This window comes from Grampus griseus (genome assembly GCF_964374135.1).
Source record: "Grampus griseus genome assembly, chromosome: 18".
Lineage (NCBI taxonomy): Eukaryota > Metazoa > Chordata > Mammalia > Artiodactyla > Delphinidae > Grampus > Grampus griseus.
Genome location: NC_139012.1, coordinates 74,422,613 through 74,440,005, shown reverse-complemented (window position 1 = coordinate 74,440,005; position 17,393 = coordinate 74,422,613). Strand labels below are relative to the sequence as shown.

At 42.9% G+C, this 17,393-nt stretch overlaps 1 protein-coding gene across 1 annotated transcript in view; it reads right to left on the bottom strand.

Annotated features, from left to right (window-relative positions):
- The window catches only part of FLT1 (fms related receptor tyrosine kinase 1), a 170,888-nt gene that overhangs the window by 46,673 nt on the left and 106,822 nt on the right, over positions 1-17,393 (bottom strand). The window contains exon 15 of the mRNA XM_082675546.1: positions 2,010-2,141. Within this exon, the coding sequence (XP_082531672.1) occupies positions 2,010-2,141 (132 nt within the window). The remainder of the gene's footprint in view (positions 1-2,009; positions 2,142-17,393) is intronic.

The window sequence follows — 17,393 nt, the reverse complement described above, 5'->3', positions numbered from 1 at the left end:
GGTAGGATTAACACAACATCGTAAATCAACTATACTTCAGTGAGATAAATTTAAAAACAAAAGTACCAATTCCTCAGAAAATTCAATGGACCAGCCAATAGGAAATGGTTAGAATTGCTGAGATTCTGTCATTGCCAAGGGAGCTATCAGTGTGGGAGGTCCCGAGCTGCCACTTAACTCGCTGTCTTCTTTCCTGCCCCATCCACTTGGCCAATCCAACATCCCGCAAGGCCTCCTTCAGAGGTCAAGTCACTCGCCATATCGTTTCTGGCCTCTAGGAAGTCCTTTAGCCTTTATCAGCGGCACTGTGCAGTCTGTTCTATACAAACTAGGGTTTCTGTGTTACCCACAGGAGGAGCTCAAAATGTTCATTGATCTGGTTCTAACGGTTTCATGTTCCCCTTAATCGCCTTCCAACTAGGTTTTCAAAGCACAGAGAGGTTAGGGATCGTGACTTGCACGTCCATATCCTGCAGCGTCCTGGGCAGATATATAAGTGGTTGACTTAATTTAATTTGGCTTCTCTCGAATGCCCTCAACAATATAGTGATGTGTTTCTCTTTTCAGACATTCACTGGTGGGTTTCTAAAGAGATTAATCCAACGAACATTTCTCGAGTCTCTGCACCAGGAGAGAGAATAATGCGCGATGATGAGCATTCTATTCAAGGTCCAAGTGCCAAGTGCTGTGGGGGCACGGGGTTCAGGGGGCATGGTGGTGAGACACGAGAGATGAGGTGTAGAGAAAGTGACCCAAGAGCGAAAGTGAATTTTAAAAGATGAGTAGGATTACTATATATAAAACAGGTAAACAGCAAGGACCTGCTGTACAGCACAGGGAACTCTACTCAATATCTTGTAATAACCTGTAATGGAAAAGAATCTGAAAAAGAATATGTATAATGTATAACTGAATCACTTTGCTGCACACTTAAAACTACCACCATGTAAATTAACTGTACTTCAGGAAAAAAGATAAAAAAGTAAAAGGTGGGAGTAGGATTGTCTGGGGGAGAACAAGTTGGGAAGGAAGGCTGTTCAGACAAAGGGAAAACGACGTGTAAAGGGCAGAGGACCAGGGGGAGTGCGGTGTGTTCCGGTTTAGTCCAGGTGGGGGGCCTGGGGCGTGTGAGCGGACGAGAGCTGAGGCTGGAGGAGAAGCATGTGCAGGACCGAGTGTGCTGGGGTGAGGATGATGGTAACCACGAACCGCCGCAAGATTTCCTTCAGAAATTCTTACATATTCTGAAGTTTACTGGGGAACATTTGCAAACAGGCTACTGAAGAAATTCCATCTCTTCATGTAAAACCTCAGCGAGCCATAGATGTGTACACATCTGAGAGGCGCCAATTCGAAGACTTTACGGTGCTATAAATGTTATGTTTTCTGGGATGATTTCTGGCTTTGGAGAATTGAAATTGAGGTCTAATCTCTGTTCTAAATGGAAGCCACGTGGCCAGAGTCCACGGTCGGATGAGGTCCCTTTAGGTTTTGCTGCTCAACAAAACTGTCTGAGGAAGCCCTTGGAATATTTTTCTTCCACGTGGTCTGTTTATCACGTGTTGCTTCTCTCAGAGTATTTTGCAGCCTACTTCGTGTTAAAAAACCAGTTTACGAAAACGGCGGGAAGAGCCAGCCTATGTGTAACTGGTGGGAACTGGAAAAAGAATGGATAATTTCCAGTGTGTGGATTTCTTTCTCACAGGTGTGGCCACTCTGGTCATTCTCTGTGCGTCAGTGTCATGGCTCTGGCAGCAGCTGGCTCTCCTGTCTTCCAGGAACTACTGTCCCCCCACAGAGACTGTGTTCCGACGGTGGCCTGTGTCCTCACCTTCAGCCTCGCCAGGAGGGGGACCAGCCAGGCCTTCCCAGCGGGACGGGGAGGGGAAAAGGAGGTCAGGGAAAGGAACAGACTGGAGGGGCAGTGGGACGCTGGGAGGTGGAAAGTTCAACAAACAGGGAAATAGGTGTCTGAGCAGCTTCTCGCGCTCTCTGGAGCAGTTGTTTACCTTGCACGGTGAGGTATGCCGAACTCTCCGCGGACCCCTTCTGGTTGGTGGCTTTGCAGTGATAGACACCTTCATCCTCTTCCGTGACTCTTTCAATAAACAGCGTGCTGCTTCCTGGTCCTAAAATAATTCCTGGGGAGCGAGAGATGTTTAGATGAGTGAGCCTGGATGACAAAACAAAACAGCCACTTCTGTAACGCAACCCTCTTCCTATCATTATGCCTCCAGACGAGGAAGTACAGGCTCTGGTTCACCTGGGCCAGGGCTGCGTATTTGTTTTCTCTCCTCCAGGCTTTTTCGTAGTACCTTCTATAGCTCTGAGCCCCTACTTGGGAGACGCAGATCTGACCCAGGCCAGAAAGAAATGAGATGGGGCTACCGCCCCCAACTTGAAAGAGCACATATCAAGGAGGTAGCATATCTAATAATAATAATAACTACCATTTCCTCAATGCCCGCCGTGTGTCAGGCACGACCGACACCCCATTCCTATCTCGACAACCACCCTGTAAGGGGTTATCGTCTCCACCTTTCAAACGTGGACACTGAAGTTTGGGGAGGTTAAGGGACTCAACCGAGAGCGTGCAGTTTGATGGAAAGCACATTCGTGGCTCAGTGGTCAAAGCCAATCCCATTTCGTTGGTCACAGTGGTAAAGAGCTTGGGCTGGGCTTTAATCGAGGCCTCCCCAGCACAGCTCTGTCACTTTAGGCCAGTTACTTCACCTGTCTGTTTCAGTTTCCTCAGTCTTACAATGACAGTGAAAGCAGTTCCTACTCAATCAACGGGAAAACGAATAGCAACTGCCCAGCACGTAGTAGGTGCTCAGTAAATGCAGGTTTAAGTATTACTGTGGAGCCGGTGCGAGGGAAGGAGCTTCCAGACCCAGTCGCTTCAATAGCAAGTACTGCCCCTTGTATTTGAGCACTGACTGTACTTTAGCCTGTGGCAGAGACTTGGGGGGGTAGGGAGGGGCAGGCTAAGACACCGTGTCTGTCGAGGAGGGAAAATCAACTCATACCAAACACTACATACATACATACATACATACATACATTCTCTCTCTCTCTCTCTCTCTCTCTCTCTCTCTCTCTCTCTCTCTCTCTCTCTCTCTCTCTCTCTCTCTCTCTCTCTCTCTCTCTCTCTCTCTCTCTCTCTCTCTCTCCCCCCCACCCTCTCCCTCCCTTCCTCCCTCTCTGTCTCTCTCTCTCTCTCTCTCTCTGTCTCTCTGTCTCTCTGTCTCTCTGTCTCTCTCTCTCCCTCCCCACCCCTCGACACACACACACACACACCAGCAAACAGAAAATGTTTGATGCCTGAGAATACATACATGTAGCACAGCGGACCCAATCAAATGTAAAGTGTGGCCGGGGAGGAGCTCAATAAGAATAGGCCACTCAGGGAAGGCGTCATGGAGTATATGGGCCTTGAGTTGAGGTCAGGTTATCAGAGGTGATGGGAGAAGGGGGGCCACTGAGAAAAGGCAAGACCCTGAAATGAACACGCACCAAGTGCTTGTTCCGGGATAAATTGAACCCGACCAGACCAGAGGCTGTATTTTGTTCGTTGAAATAGTTTGTATTCTCCTGATTATGAAAACTGTATCTGATATAGAAAACTTGAGAAATACTGGAGAGCATAAAGAAAATCTGAAAAGACAAACAAACCTACAATCTCACCCCCGGTCAGTTCTCCTTTAGTCTTTTTAAAGTGGCCTTTTTTACACAGCTTGTTCATTGACATAATGACTATTTTTGAGGGCTACCGTGTACTGGACACTAGTCTAGATGCTGGAGATACGGTAATAGCAAGGCAAATGAGTCCTTGGCTGCAAAGGGCTTAAATTAGAGTTTGGGAGAAGTACCAGTAAAGAATGTCACTTCAAGTAGCCATAACGTTTGTGAGGGAAATAGACCCGGTTAAGGAGGTCACACATTAAGGAAGGTGAAGAAGCTACCTTAGATGGGGTGTTCTGAGGAGGCTCTGAGCATGTGATGTTTTGAGCAGAGACCCGGGAGGTGGGCAGGGGTGAGCAGGTGAGGACCTGGAAAAGGGCATTCTAGGCACAGGGAGTAAAAATATAAAGCCCGTGGGGCAGGAAGGAGCTTGTTTAGGGAAAGATACAGTGGCTTTGTCCAGGGGTGACTGTGTTTGTTGGAAGTGGTAGGGATTGGTGGTGCTGGGGAAGTTTTTGAAGGTTTGCTTACGGGTTAGCATGTGGTACATGAAAAAGAGAAATAAAAGTCTGGCTTCAGGGTTGATAGTTTGAACAGCTGGGAGGGTGGTGGTACCTTTCCTGGGGTGGGGAGCAGGTTTGAGGGAGAAAAATCAAGAGTTCTGTTCTGTTTCGTGAGGTTTCATTGGGGGCCCAGGGAGGAGGTCGGGGTTAGAGCTGGCTGCAGGGACTCAACATTCGGGAGGCATGGAAAGCCAGGGGAATGGAAACAAAGCTCATGGGAAGTGAGTCCGGAGAGAGATGACAGCTGGCCTGAAGGCTGAGCCCTGGGAAATCAGAGAAAGAGGAAGCAGCAGGGATTGAGGAGGAGTAGCCCGGGAGGTTGCAAGAAAACCAGGAGAGCGTGATTCCTAGAACCAAGGAGAGAGCTCATGATGGAGAAGAGCGACGAGCTGCGTTCGGTGCAGCTGTGAGACTACGAAGAAGGGAGATCACAGACCACTGTGTTTGGCAATGAGCTGTTTCAGTGACATCTGGGAACAGAAGCATGATGACTGTCACTTAGAGACAGGAGGTGATGGAGGAGAGGTGGTTAGGGGGTTACTGTCAGGAGGGTAGCTGGAGACGAGCACGAGGTCAAGGAATGAATTCGTTTTAGAAATGTGAAACTTTACAGCATGTTTACGTGCTGATAGGAATAATCTGAGGGCGGGGGGAGAGAGAGAGAGAGAGAGAGAGAGAGAACGAACAGAAGGAACAGTACCAGGAGTGGATTCTTAAGAAGTGAGAGGGGATGGAACTCAGTGGCTGAACTGGCCTTGGATAGGAGTCTAACAGGAAGAATGGCAGAGCGTAAAGGGACATAGACTGGACAATTTGGTGATACATTTTCTTAATAAACGAGGTACTTATCTGTTGAAACTGAGGAGGAGGTGATTTTGGAGGTTTGAAGCGAGAGAAGAAGGTGTGAAATAGTGTGCTGGGAGAGAGGAAACAAGTCCAGTAGTGAAATGTTGGTAAGATTTCTCCTAATGCTTATACAAATTTAAATACTGACCCCAGCCCCCCAATATCATAGCATAAGTTATTCCCCATGTCCTTACATGCTTTGAATATAGTCATCATATGCATGTACCCTAATGCTTGGTGTTAGGTTATATCTAATTCTCATAACTATAAATAATAGTGCAATGACATCTTTAAGCATAAAGATTTTTCTGAATTTCAGATTATTTCCTTAGGAGAGATTTCCAGAAACAGATCTATTAGGTCAAAAGCTCTTGATTCATATAATCACACTGCCCTCCAAAAAGATAACACCAGTCAAAGCTTCTACCAGCAGAGGATAAGAGACTATTTCATCACTTTCCTCCCAGTAGCATCTAAAAAATAGAAAACACAAAACTTTGTTGATTTGATAGAGTAAAATGATGGTTGTCTTAATTTGTATCTTTTCGGAACATTCTTTCATGTGTTTCGTAGCCATTTTTATTTTCAAAGCACCTGTTTTGAGTAGTTGACTGGAAAAGGTGAGTTCAGATTAAGGAGAGCTTTGAAATCCTGGCTGAGGAGTTTCCATTCAATGGAGAAGGAAAGAGAGGGTCACAAAGATTTTTGAGGGAAATGACCTAATGAGAGCAATGTTTAAGGAAGTTTAGTCTAGAAGGAGAATGCAGGATGGACTGGAATGAGGAAAAAGTGGTATCTGGAAGTCCAGCTCAGCAGTGGTAATTCAGGCAAGGAGTGATGAGGCTCTAAGTGTGGATGGTGGGAAAGGAAGTGGAGGGGGGAGAGATGGAAACAGACACTTTGTAGAAACAAGCCACAGAAATAGGTGCTTTATTGGATCCAGGAATAGACAGAGATGAGTCCAGGATGGTTCTGGAAAAAACATGAGAGCTCTGCCCTGTAACCTTGGCTAGATCATTTAATCCCTGTGGGGCGGTTTCCCCATCTGTAAAACAAACAAAAAACCCCTGCTTTATCTCTTTCACGGTATTGCTATGAGGATCAACAAAAATAATTTCAGTGAAAGCTTTGAAAAGTGCAAGATATGGTGTAAGTGGCGCTCCCAGAAAGTGAAAGTGTGGCTGGAGAGTGGGTGATCGGGGCACTGAACGTTTGGAAGAGCAGCGATCTGGCTACCCACAGTGGTCTCCACTGCAGCTGACATGAGCCTCAACCAAGTTTCTATCACTCAGATCCCAAATTAAGGCTAACGTGCATGATCAAATAAAGTCAGAGGACTTGGATTTCACCCAAGGAGACAGATGTGTAATTGCAGAGGTGAGAGGATGGTGCCAGGGACGCTGATGAGCTGACATCATCTGGCTCAGTTCCCTCTTCCCATCACGTGGAGGAGAGATGGGGTGAGAAAGTGTCCAAAATCAACAAGCACAGCTCTTCTTTCTGACTTGGCCTCACTCTGCACAGCAACAAAGGCACAGACCTGGATACGTCATCATCAGACCCCTGAGAAACCTCGTCACGCTTCTCTCATTCTCTACTCTCGCTACTTATTTCCCTTCTCACATAAACAGGCCAGTTAATCCCCTTATTATTTTTCCCCATTCATCAAATCTTCTGCCCATACTTAAACTTGGGGAGACAACTATAGTTCTTTTTTTTTTTTTAAGTCTTTATTGAATTTGTTACAATATCGCTTCTGTTTTATGTTTTGGTTTTTTGGCCGGGAGGCACGTGGGATCTTAACTCCCCGACCAGAGATCAAACCCACATCCCCTGCATTGGAAGGTGAAGTCTTAACTACTGGACCATCAGGGAAGTCCGTCCCCTAGTTTCTTTAATGCCTTAACCTGTTGCTACCTTGATGCAACCTGTTCACTATGATACAGGCTCTGGTCTACCAGTGGAGCTCACCTATTAAGGAGGGCTCTCTTTTTAGTTTTGAATTTTTTCATTGTAATTTCAAAGATTTTAAGAGTGCAGAAAAAATATAACCCATGTGGCTCACCAATAAGAGAGCCAGATGTCAGCATTTTGCCATATTTGCTTTAGACCCCTCTTTTTTTTGAAGTGTTAATTTAATTTTAAAATTTTTATTGGAGTATAGTTGATTTACAGTGTTGTGTTAGTTTCTGCTGTACGGCAAAATGATTCAGTTATACATATATCCACTCTTTTGAAGATTCTTTTCCCATATAGGTCATTACAGAGTATTGCGTAGAGTTCCCTGTGCTACACAGTAGCTTCTTATTAGTTATCTATTTTCTACATACTAGTGTGTCTGTGTCAATCCCAGTCTCCCAATTTATCCCTCCCCCCTTTCCCCGTTGGTAACCATAAGTTTGTTTTCTACATCTGTGACTCTTACTATTTTGTAAATAAGTTCATTTGTACCATTTATTTTAGATTCCTCATAAGCGATATCATATGATGTTTGTCTGTCTGACTGACTTCACTCAGTATGACAATCTCTAGGTCCATCCACGTTGCTGCAAAAATTTATAGATACTTTCCCCCTTCTCCTCCCTCTCTCCAAAGCTACCACTATCCTAAAGTTGGTGCACCTCATTCTCATGTTTTTGTACTTTGTCTACATATTGATGGATGCGTATCTCTATAGAATATATAATATTGTTTTGTGGGTTTTAAAATTCCAAATAAATTGTGTCATATGGTACATATCCTTTTTTAACTTGGATTTTTTAAAAAATAAATATTAAAACACTATTCAACAGTGTTTTAATATTTATCCTTGTTGATACATGTAGATGGAGTTCACTTCACTGACATGTAATATTCCACTATATTAAAAAGCCACAGATTTTTTTTTTTTTAATCTACTTCTCTCCTATACGGTAGTTAGGTAGTTTCCACTTTTTTTTGATGTTACAAAGAAGGCCACAATGCACATCTGATACAGCTCTGTGTACCTTGTTATGCAATATCTCCTTGTACTGGGTTATAGGATATACCCATTTTGAACTCTACCAAGTATTACAAAATTGTCTTCCAAAATATACCAATTTACACTTTAACCAGCAATGAGTAAGGGCTCCCCTTTCCCATTACTCACCAGTATTTGGTGTTATCAGGTGTTTTAACTGATGGCAAAATTTTGGGTGTGAAGTGACATCCCTGATTACTAGTAGGTGGAACATCTTTTTCCATTTTGGTTGGCCATTCAGGCTTCTTTTCCTGTGAATTGCCTGTTCTGTGTCCTTTGCACATTTTCCTATTAGCCTATTTGTTTTGTTCTCAATGATTTTAGGGTTCTTTATATGTTTTGGATCCTGAGCCCTTGTTAAATATGTTACAAGTCTTCCCCATTCTATGAACCGTCTTTGAAACTTTGTTTATGGTGAATTTTTTTTTTTTTTTTTTTTTTTCCTGTACGCGGGCCTCTCGCTGTTGTGGCCTCTCCCGTTGCGGAGCACAGGCTCCGGACGCGCAGGCCCAGTGGCCATGGCTCACGGGCCCAGCCGCTCCGCGGCATGTGGGATCTTCCCGGACCGGGGCACGAACCCGCGTCCCCTGCATCGGCAGGCGGACTCTCAACCACTGCGCCACCAGGGAAGCCCCTATGGTGAACTTTTAATACAAAAGCTTTTAGAATCTTAATGCAAATTTATCAATCTTTCTATTATCCTTTGTGCTTTTTGTTACTTGTTAAAGAAATATTTCCTATTCTGATATCATAAACTATTCATTCCCCTTATATACTTTCTTCCCCAAAAAATCTGATGAAAGAATTTTGCCTTTTCTCACTTAGGTGTTTAATACATCTAGATTTTCTTTTGGAGAAGGGTATGTTTATCGTGTGAGGTAAGAATCTAACTTTTAGGGCTTCCCTGGTGGCGCAGTGGTTGAGAGTCCGCCTGCCGATGCAGGGGACACAGGTTTGTGCCCCGGTCCGCGAGGATCCCACATGCCGCGGAGCGGCTGGGCCCGTGAGCCATGGCCGCTGAGCCTGCGCGTCCGGAGCCTGTGCTCCGCAACGGGATAGGCCACAACAGTGACGGGCCCGCATACCACAAAAAAAAAAAAAAAAAAGAATCTAACTTTTACTGTATAAATAGCCAATTATGCCAGCTTCACTTATGGAATAATCTGTTCTTCTCCCACTGAGTTTTGGTGCTAGTTCTGTCAGATACTCAGTGTCCATATATTTGTGGTTCTGTTTTTAGGCTCTCTGTTTGTTCACAATGACCTATTTATCTGTCCCACATGAGTTAAACCATGATTAACTTAAGTTATGATTGCTTGATAACACATCCTGATATTTGGTATGAGATCTCTTTTTCAAAATTGTCTTGGACCTTTACACTTCAATATGGATTTCAGGTTTAGCTTGTCAAATTCTGTAAAAAGGACTGTTGGAATGTTGATGGGAATTCCACTGAATTTATGTAATAATTTGGGGGAAATTGTCCTATTTATTTTTAGGTCGAAACATGAAATTGTCAGTATTTTGACCTATAAAATGGCTCAAACATGGTTCAACTTGATAATAAATATTCCCATCTAAGAATACCAAATATCTTTGCATTACTTAGGTCATCTTTTATGTCATTTGATAGCTTTAGGATTTTCTCTTTAAATATATTGTTCTTCAGTTATATTTATTCCTTGATAACGTTGTAATTTTTGTTATTATGCAAAATGGCATTGGGTTCTTTTTTTTTTTAACATCTTTATTGGGGTATAATTGCTTTACAGTGGTGTGTTAGTTTCTGCTGTATAACAAAGTGAATCAGCTATACATATGCGTATATCCCCATATCGTATTGGGTTCTTTGAAGAGTCACTTTATCTGAATTTCGTCTTTCCCCTTTGGGTGTCAGTTATTAGAACAAATAGAACTCATAAACGTGATGCTCTGCTTTGTGTTGCTGAGGTAATTTAATTGTAGGCCTGCTTCCTTCCAGAAGGATCACCTAAATAATTTCCAACCACAAAAATCATGACAATTCCTATGGAAACTTACAATTTATCATGATCAAAACTCTTCTTCACCCATCAAAGTCCAATTCAAATGACATTTCCTCCCTGAAGCCTCCCTTGATTACCTCAGTCAGAGGTGCTAATTTGTATCTGATGGAATTTTATGCCATTCATGTTGCATATTTTTGAGTTGACTTTGTACCTATTATGTGTAAGTTTTTCAAAGGTAAGGACTAAGTTTTACTCATTTCCCTTTTCTTTAGAATATACCAAAATGTCTGGCTCATGGTAGGGAATGAGTGTTACGTTTAGGAAAAAAAAGTAATTTTTGTTTATGATAGTCTTGGCTCACTAACTAAATGATAAATGCTTTGAAGTTGGCATATGATAAGTTTTCAGTAAATGGTAGCTATGATGATGATGTATACAGTTCTAGGTACACAGTAAGTAATCATACCTTTAGATTGGCAGTTCTTAAAGAAATTCAGTAGCTGAGAGCTGTATCTGAATTAAGGATCAGAAGAGCGAAAATATAGATTCAGGATGGTTAAAGGTGACCCAAGAAAACTAGCGATAGGATGTCTGATTGATTTCCCGCAAACACCACAAAGGAGATAGTACATATCCAGTCAAACTTTGGAGGTTGGAAAACTATGTCTGGGGAAGAGGAATCCAAGCTTAGTAAATTTAAAAGGCTGACAAAATTCGGAAATGAAGAATGATGGGCTCATCAAATAGCACTAAAAAGATGAATGAGTCCTATGTTTTCAAATGGTCACCACGCAGCTTCTTCCTTCTTTATTGAGAATTTCACTCTAAGATCAAGCCTTGTGGCAAAGCCTTTACAGATGTAAGAAAAAAGAAAGTTGGTAAAGTATGGAATAATCTGAGACATGGTGAAAAGCAGCCTTATAATAATGTGCTAAGTTGGAAGAGAGTTGTGAGATGTTTAAAACATATGGTCTAAAGGGGATGTGATGGGCGATGTGATCTGTGGTGAGGCTGTTTGCTCTATAGCCTTGAAAAAGAGAAAGAAGAGAAGCTCTTAGAAAAGAATGAGATTAAGGACAGTGATGAAAAAGCTGTATAATATTCCTCTCCATGCAATCACTGAATAAGAGAAAAGCCATAAACAAAGGTTCTTTCATTTGAGATAATGTCTATTGCTTTACTAGTTTAACTTCCCAAAGTGGGTTATGATAACAGAATAGTTTCTAAACGCTCTTAGGAAATTGTAAACCAGTTGAATTGAAGGGGTTGTGGTTGAAGTGAGCACCTTGAAACTATGCCAAAAACACATGTATTTCTAAACACTGAAAAGTGAAAAGCGTTTTTTTGCCCTTTCACTGTGAACTTTACTATTGTTCCAATGAAGTAGTTCAAGATGATTTGGACACTTAAAAAACATGTCAAGTGGTGCTAACTCTACGGTTATTAGCTATAAAACCTTAGCTATTCACTATTTATGTCCATAAGTTATAAACACATGCGTGTGTGTGTGCACACACGTAATATACACACATGCACTCATCCCCGCCCCAATAAATTCTTGTGGTATGTTCAGATTGGCCATAGCCCCTTCCATGAGGTTGGATGAATTTGTACTGCAGGATACAGCCATTCACCTAAAGTGGCCTTTCTGTGAATAGTGAAGTAGCGTTTCTATGACCATTTTAAGGCAGGAAATAATACGGCACCGCAGAAGAGGTTAAAGTCAAGAAGGTATTTTTCCATCGTTAGGAGAATAGCTAAATAAATTGTGGGAACATATACTATGTTATAGAGTATGCCTGCTTAAAAAAATGAGGCAGACAATATGTACAGCCATAGAAAGAGCTCCAGGATATATTGTGATAAAAGCCAAGTCATAAAACAAAACGTGGAGCGTGGGCTTCCCTGGTGGCGCAGTGGTTGGGAGTCCGCCTGCCGATGCAGGGGACACGGGTTCGTGCCCCGGTCGGGGAAGATCCCACATGCCGCGGAGCGGCTGGGCCCGTGAGCCATGGCCGCTGAGCCTGCACGTCCGGAGCCTGTGCTCCGCAACGGGAGAGGCCACAACAGTGAGAGGCCCTCGTACCACAAATAAATAAATAAATAGGGAAAAAAAACCCCAGAGTATGTGCTCAACTCAAACTTATCTTAGAGATGCTGGCTTTCCCACATAGCCCTACTGTAATCCATTATCTTATTTTGTTCATCACAGTAGTTAGTACTATCTGATTGTATGCCATAGGCTTACAGTTTTGTCTGTTAAATTTATTACCTGTACTTTTCCATTAGGATGGAAATTCAAGGTCCCTGTTTAGTTTCCAGCGCCTGGTATATTCCTGGCACAAAGCTGGCTCTCAGTAAACAGCTGTTGAATGAATGAACGAACCCCATCTATCATTTGCCTCACATATATCTGTGTCCCACATTTGCATATATACACATATGTAGGTAAAAAATGGAAAAATCTTTGATGAAATACACATGAAACAGTTATGTGTCCATTCCCCATAAGGGAAATTTTTATAGCTTATTCTATTTTGGTACTCTGTGAGCTTTTAAAATGAAAATGTACTCGTGTATTACTTATTAAAATAAATAACAGTAGTTTTAATAATGAAATTGTAGGCCTCTTTACCATCAACGAAGAGCCACTGAATGAAAGTTGAAAAGCTCTGTGGATCCAAATACTTATATATTCGCAAAACTTTATAATATTGACTATGTATAGAATGACAAAATATTTTTGAAGAAAAGCAGATCTACGCTTCACAGCAATTTACAGTTGTGGGTTAAAGCAATAAAAGGACAAACCAAAACCTATTCCTTCAGGAGACTGGCGAGAGGGAGTGAGAGGGAGAGAGCAAGAGAGAGCGGGAGAGAGGGAGAGGGATCTTAGTAGCAGATTATGAAAAATCAAGTTTTGATTGAATGTGGGTGGAGGAGGAATGAATTTACTTGATTTAACTTTTTCAGCAGCGATTTAGTCATGCAAGTGATGGGCTGAGTTCACAGATTAGCTTACCTGAGAATGTATTTGTTGGCATATTTTCCTTAATTGAACTGGGCAGAGTGGTGACCCCAGCTGCGTTGCTATGTGTCACTTTAGATCCTGGTTAAGCTGTTTCAAGTTTGTCCTTGGGGGGAGGAGGGGTTTCCATGCAAATGCTGAACTTGTGAGATAGAAAAACCTCATCTCATTATTTTGCCAAGAGATGGAGGAGAAAACGTATCCAGGTAGTGTCTGAGTTTTCTTTCTTTAGTCACCCAGGCTTCAGTGTAAGCAGGAAATTGTGGATTGGGGATGGAGACCCGCTTCCACTCCAAGAGCCCAGACCACGGCTCTTAGTTTTGGAGTTAGTGACTTTGGACAGGGCACAGCCCCTGCTGGTCTCTGGGAAGACTCCTGGGGGAGTCTGCCCTCCCCCTCCCCCGTCCCCATCCATCTTTATTTCTCTCTTCTTTTTCTTGCATCTCCCTTCCTTTTTCTCTGCTACTGGTCTCTCAAACATCGACTGCTCTTCAGACAAAACAAACTGCTGATCGTGGCCATGCTCAAAGTACAGTTCCATGTGTCACAAGAGGTCACAGAAAAGGTCAAAAGGAGGTTAATTCACAGTCAGAAGGGAAGAGCCTTAAGGGGTATGAGGTTTCCATTTGAGGTGATGCAAAAGTTCTGAAACTAGATACTGGTGATGGTTGCAGAACATTGTTAAAATACTGACTGTCACTGAATTGTGCACTTTTAATGGGTAAAATGGTAAATTTTAGGTGTATTTTGCCACAATTTTTTTTAAAAAGGGAGAGGATTTTTCTAAAGTGATGCCCACATGTACAAGTTCTCTCCCATTTCTTATGTTCTAAATTTTTCATTTGAACATTCAAGAGAGCTTCTAAAAAGGCACCCAACCAAACGTAAACGACTTGCCGGGGACCTTGTTGTTTATATGAACGAGTCTGTGCCGGCTTATGTGTGATCCCTCAGCTGGGTCCTGCTGTGGCTGACAGCTTTCGGGAGGCTTTTCTGGGCTGAATGGGGATGAGCATAATAGGCTGGAAAAGGCATCCAAGTAGTTTTCTTCGGGCAAAGCATTAGGATGTGATACGATGCTATGTATGTACATGTAAGACCTAAATACGGCGGAACTTGACGATCAAGAGAGAGATTTGGGGGTGTCAGGATTGAGTCTCCATAAATAACTTCTACTGATTTCCAGTACGAAACGGGCCTCTACTCACGGGTTACTTTTCTGGATGTAAACCCTACAGCTCCGCTGCCCTACATGCGTCAGTCCCACCAAACCAGCCAAGCATTAGCAAGTAATCGCAGGAAGCAATTCTCCAGTCTTTCAGCAGGTTAGAGCTGTGGTTAGGGTCGGGGGTCCTCTTGTCTGGGTTGGGCTAGTAGCTCTGAACTCTGGCAGTGCCAACCAACGAACTGTCTTCCCTGCTATTACCCCAGCTCCGATCCCCCCTTAATTCCACTCCTTTCCCCTCAACTTCTAAAAGGAAGTTTATCCTTACGAAAGAGCTGAGCCTCGGTTCTATGCTATGTTCAGGGTGTCCTTCACGCTTACGTTGCTCTCTCAGATACAACTAAACCTTGAGATATTCTGGCAGAAGAGTTTTGGATGAAGAGCTACCGGGGTATCTACTAGTGAAGCTTGGCCCTTCTTGGTCTGGGTACCTTGAACCCCTTACCTTAAAGACACAGAGGGAAGAGGAAGGGATGACGTGATTGGCTGATGAGCCGATCACGTGAGCACACTGCCTCCGTGCATGATGGGAATGATAAACAGCAGCCCACTCAGCTCCCCCTGTGCTGCCCTGTGTGTACCTGGGATGTTTATACACATTTCTTTCCTGCAATGTTTCTTAATCCATTTTGCACCATAAGGGTACATTTCATGAGAAAGAAAAGGCAATTACTATTCAAATTTTGCAAAAGGTTAATTGACATTTCTGAATTTTATTACTCTAGGAAATCATGCAAAAATAGCCTGAAAGTGACGGTCAGTTTATCATCCCGGGGCATCAACATCCTCATTGATCTTTCTCCTCTGCTCTTCCTCAGGATCTTTCTCAGATCTATGAAAACCACTTGACGCTTCAGGTGTAATTCTGTCCCCCAGGTACTAGGACAGTAGGTCACCTTGATCTGAATATGCGCTTACAGGTACAGATATTTGGTGTCAGTGACACAGTGACGACAGGAAAGATGCCCCTTTCAGATCCTTAGATAAATAGTCCTAGTGGCCAAGATCTCACTTAGGAAGGAACATTGAGAGTGAGACGGAATTAATTCTTTCGAGATGGAATTAATTCTTCCTAAATTCTTTGTGGTTCCAACCCTACTGCTTTAATCTTAAAATATTCTGAAAATGTCTTGCTGTTCTAGAAATTTCGATGATGGTTTCCTGGGCTTTACTAAAAACATCTCAGGTCAGTATCGCCTTCTGTTCTCTGAAATATTTTCAGAGAGGAAGGGTTTACTTTTTTCAGCAGTTGAATGGCTTTTGTCAGGAACCCCGTTTTCTCTGTACCCCCATCTGGGAGATGATTTGTGCAGGCATCAGTGTAGACCTAAGCTGGACCCAGCTCCTGCCACCTCTGCTTTGCAAACTGATCTTGATTCCTTACGGTGTCACTACGAACTCAGTGGCCAACAGCCCCACTTGCTGTGCTTACTCAGCTCCGTCACAGCTTTAAACATTTTAGGACCTCACTGGAGAATCTGGGAAGAGTGTGAGCTAGAAAGGTGACTTTTTGGATCATTTCGGGGGAACTGCCAGTCCCTTGGGCAGGTGGCTGGAGGAGTTATGAAGACACTCCGGGGAGTCAGAGGTTCTCCAGGGTGACTTTATTCCATTGTTCCAAGTCTGGGTGCAAATTCTTAAAATGGTTAGCCTAACAGAAAGAATGTTTCTTCAAGGAGCTTTCCTGTCTGTCTACCCCTAAGAATCCAACCATACTCAAAGCAGCCACTGTCATGGAATCTGTCTCCAACTTAGAGCTCTCGTGGTGCTTCTCTGGTTCTGGTCATTTCACATTTTCCTTTCACGTCTGGTCCTTTATATTATACTCACTTTAGTGGCTCTGTTCTCTTTTAACTTGTCTCTTCAAAGTAAATAGGTCTCAAACCACCTCCCTCTTTCAACACGTTGCACCCTTTCAGTCCCTCCTAATCGATCCCAGTTCTTTACTTGGGTCTAATCTGGAGGTTCTCCTACCTTTTATCACTCTTTGAGTATTTTCTCTTATTTCCTCTTTCTCTCTCTTCCATTCTATGTGTTCCACTAAAAATGAATGACTGAGAACCTACTGTACACTCAGTGTTGAAGCAGGAAAATTAAAGTACAAAGGATGTATTTTTTCAATTATCTAATGTATTAAAGATCTTTTAGTCCTGTGATGGAGCTGCATTTTCTACCTGTCCCATTTATTAATTCACCTTATTCCATTTTTAGGCTCATTAACTCTGCTGCCCATTGTCCTGATGATAGTAAGTTAGGACACACATGGCTGGTGCCTGAAGGAGCTGTGTTCACTTAAAGACGTACACTACCTGATTACCTTAGATATTTGCTTATTCAGATTTTCATTTTCTTGTTCACTGCTGTATTTGCAGAGCCTTGCACAGCACCAGACACAAAATAGTGCCTTAACGATGTCTCCTGAATGAATAAAAGACTGTGGGGCTGATACGGAATGAATTCTGGACCTTTTAAAACTAACTGGATTTTGGTTCAGAATAATTTTTAATTTTATATATGGCATGTCCACTTCTTTAAAATGCTTTGAATATTTTAATATGCTTTACTTTTTTTTTTTTTTTTTTTTTTTTTACTGTACGCGGGCCTCTCACTGTTGTGGCCTCTCCCGTTGCGGAGCACAGGCTCTGGACGTGCAGGCTCAGTGGCCACGGCTCACGGGTCTAGCCGCTCCGCGGCATGTGGGATCTTCCCGGACCGGGGCATGAACCCGTGTCCCCTGCATCGGCAGGCGGACTCTCAACCACTGCGCCACCAGGGAAGCCCTATGCTTTACATTTTTAAAAATAAAATTTTAAAAATAAACTACAGTTTTTATAGCTTAATCTTTAAGGGTTGGAAATGAGAAAATATTCATTGCTTTAAATGCTTGTTAATGCCCACGAGGTCATTTAAAACTAGTGTCTGTTCTCTTCTGAGTGATGGGAACTAGCATTTAGCTCCACGTGCTCTGCGTTCAGAGTTGCTCTTCTGGTTTAAACCTTGGTCTGCTACCCACTAACCCTACGACCTGGAGCCACTCATTTCCCTTATGTTTCTGCTT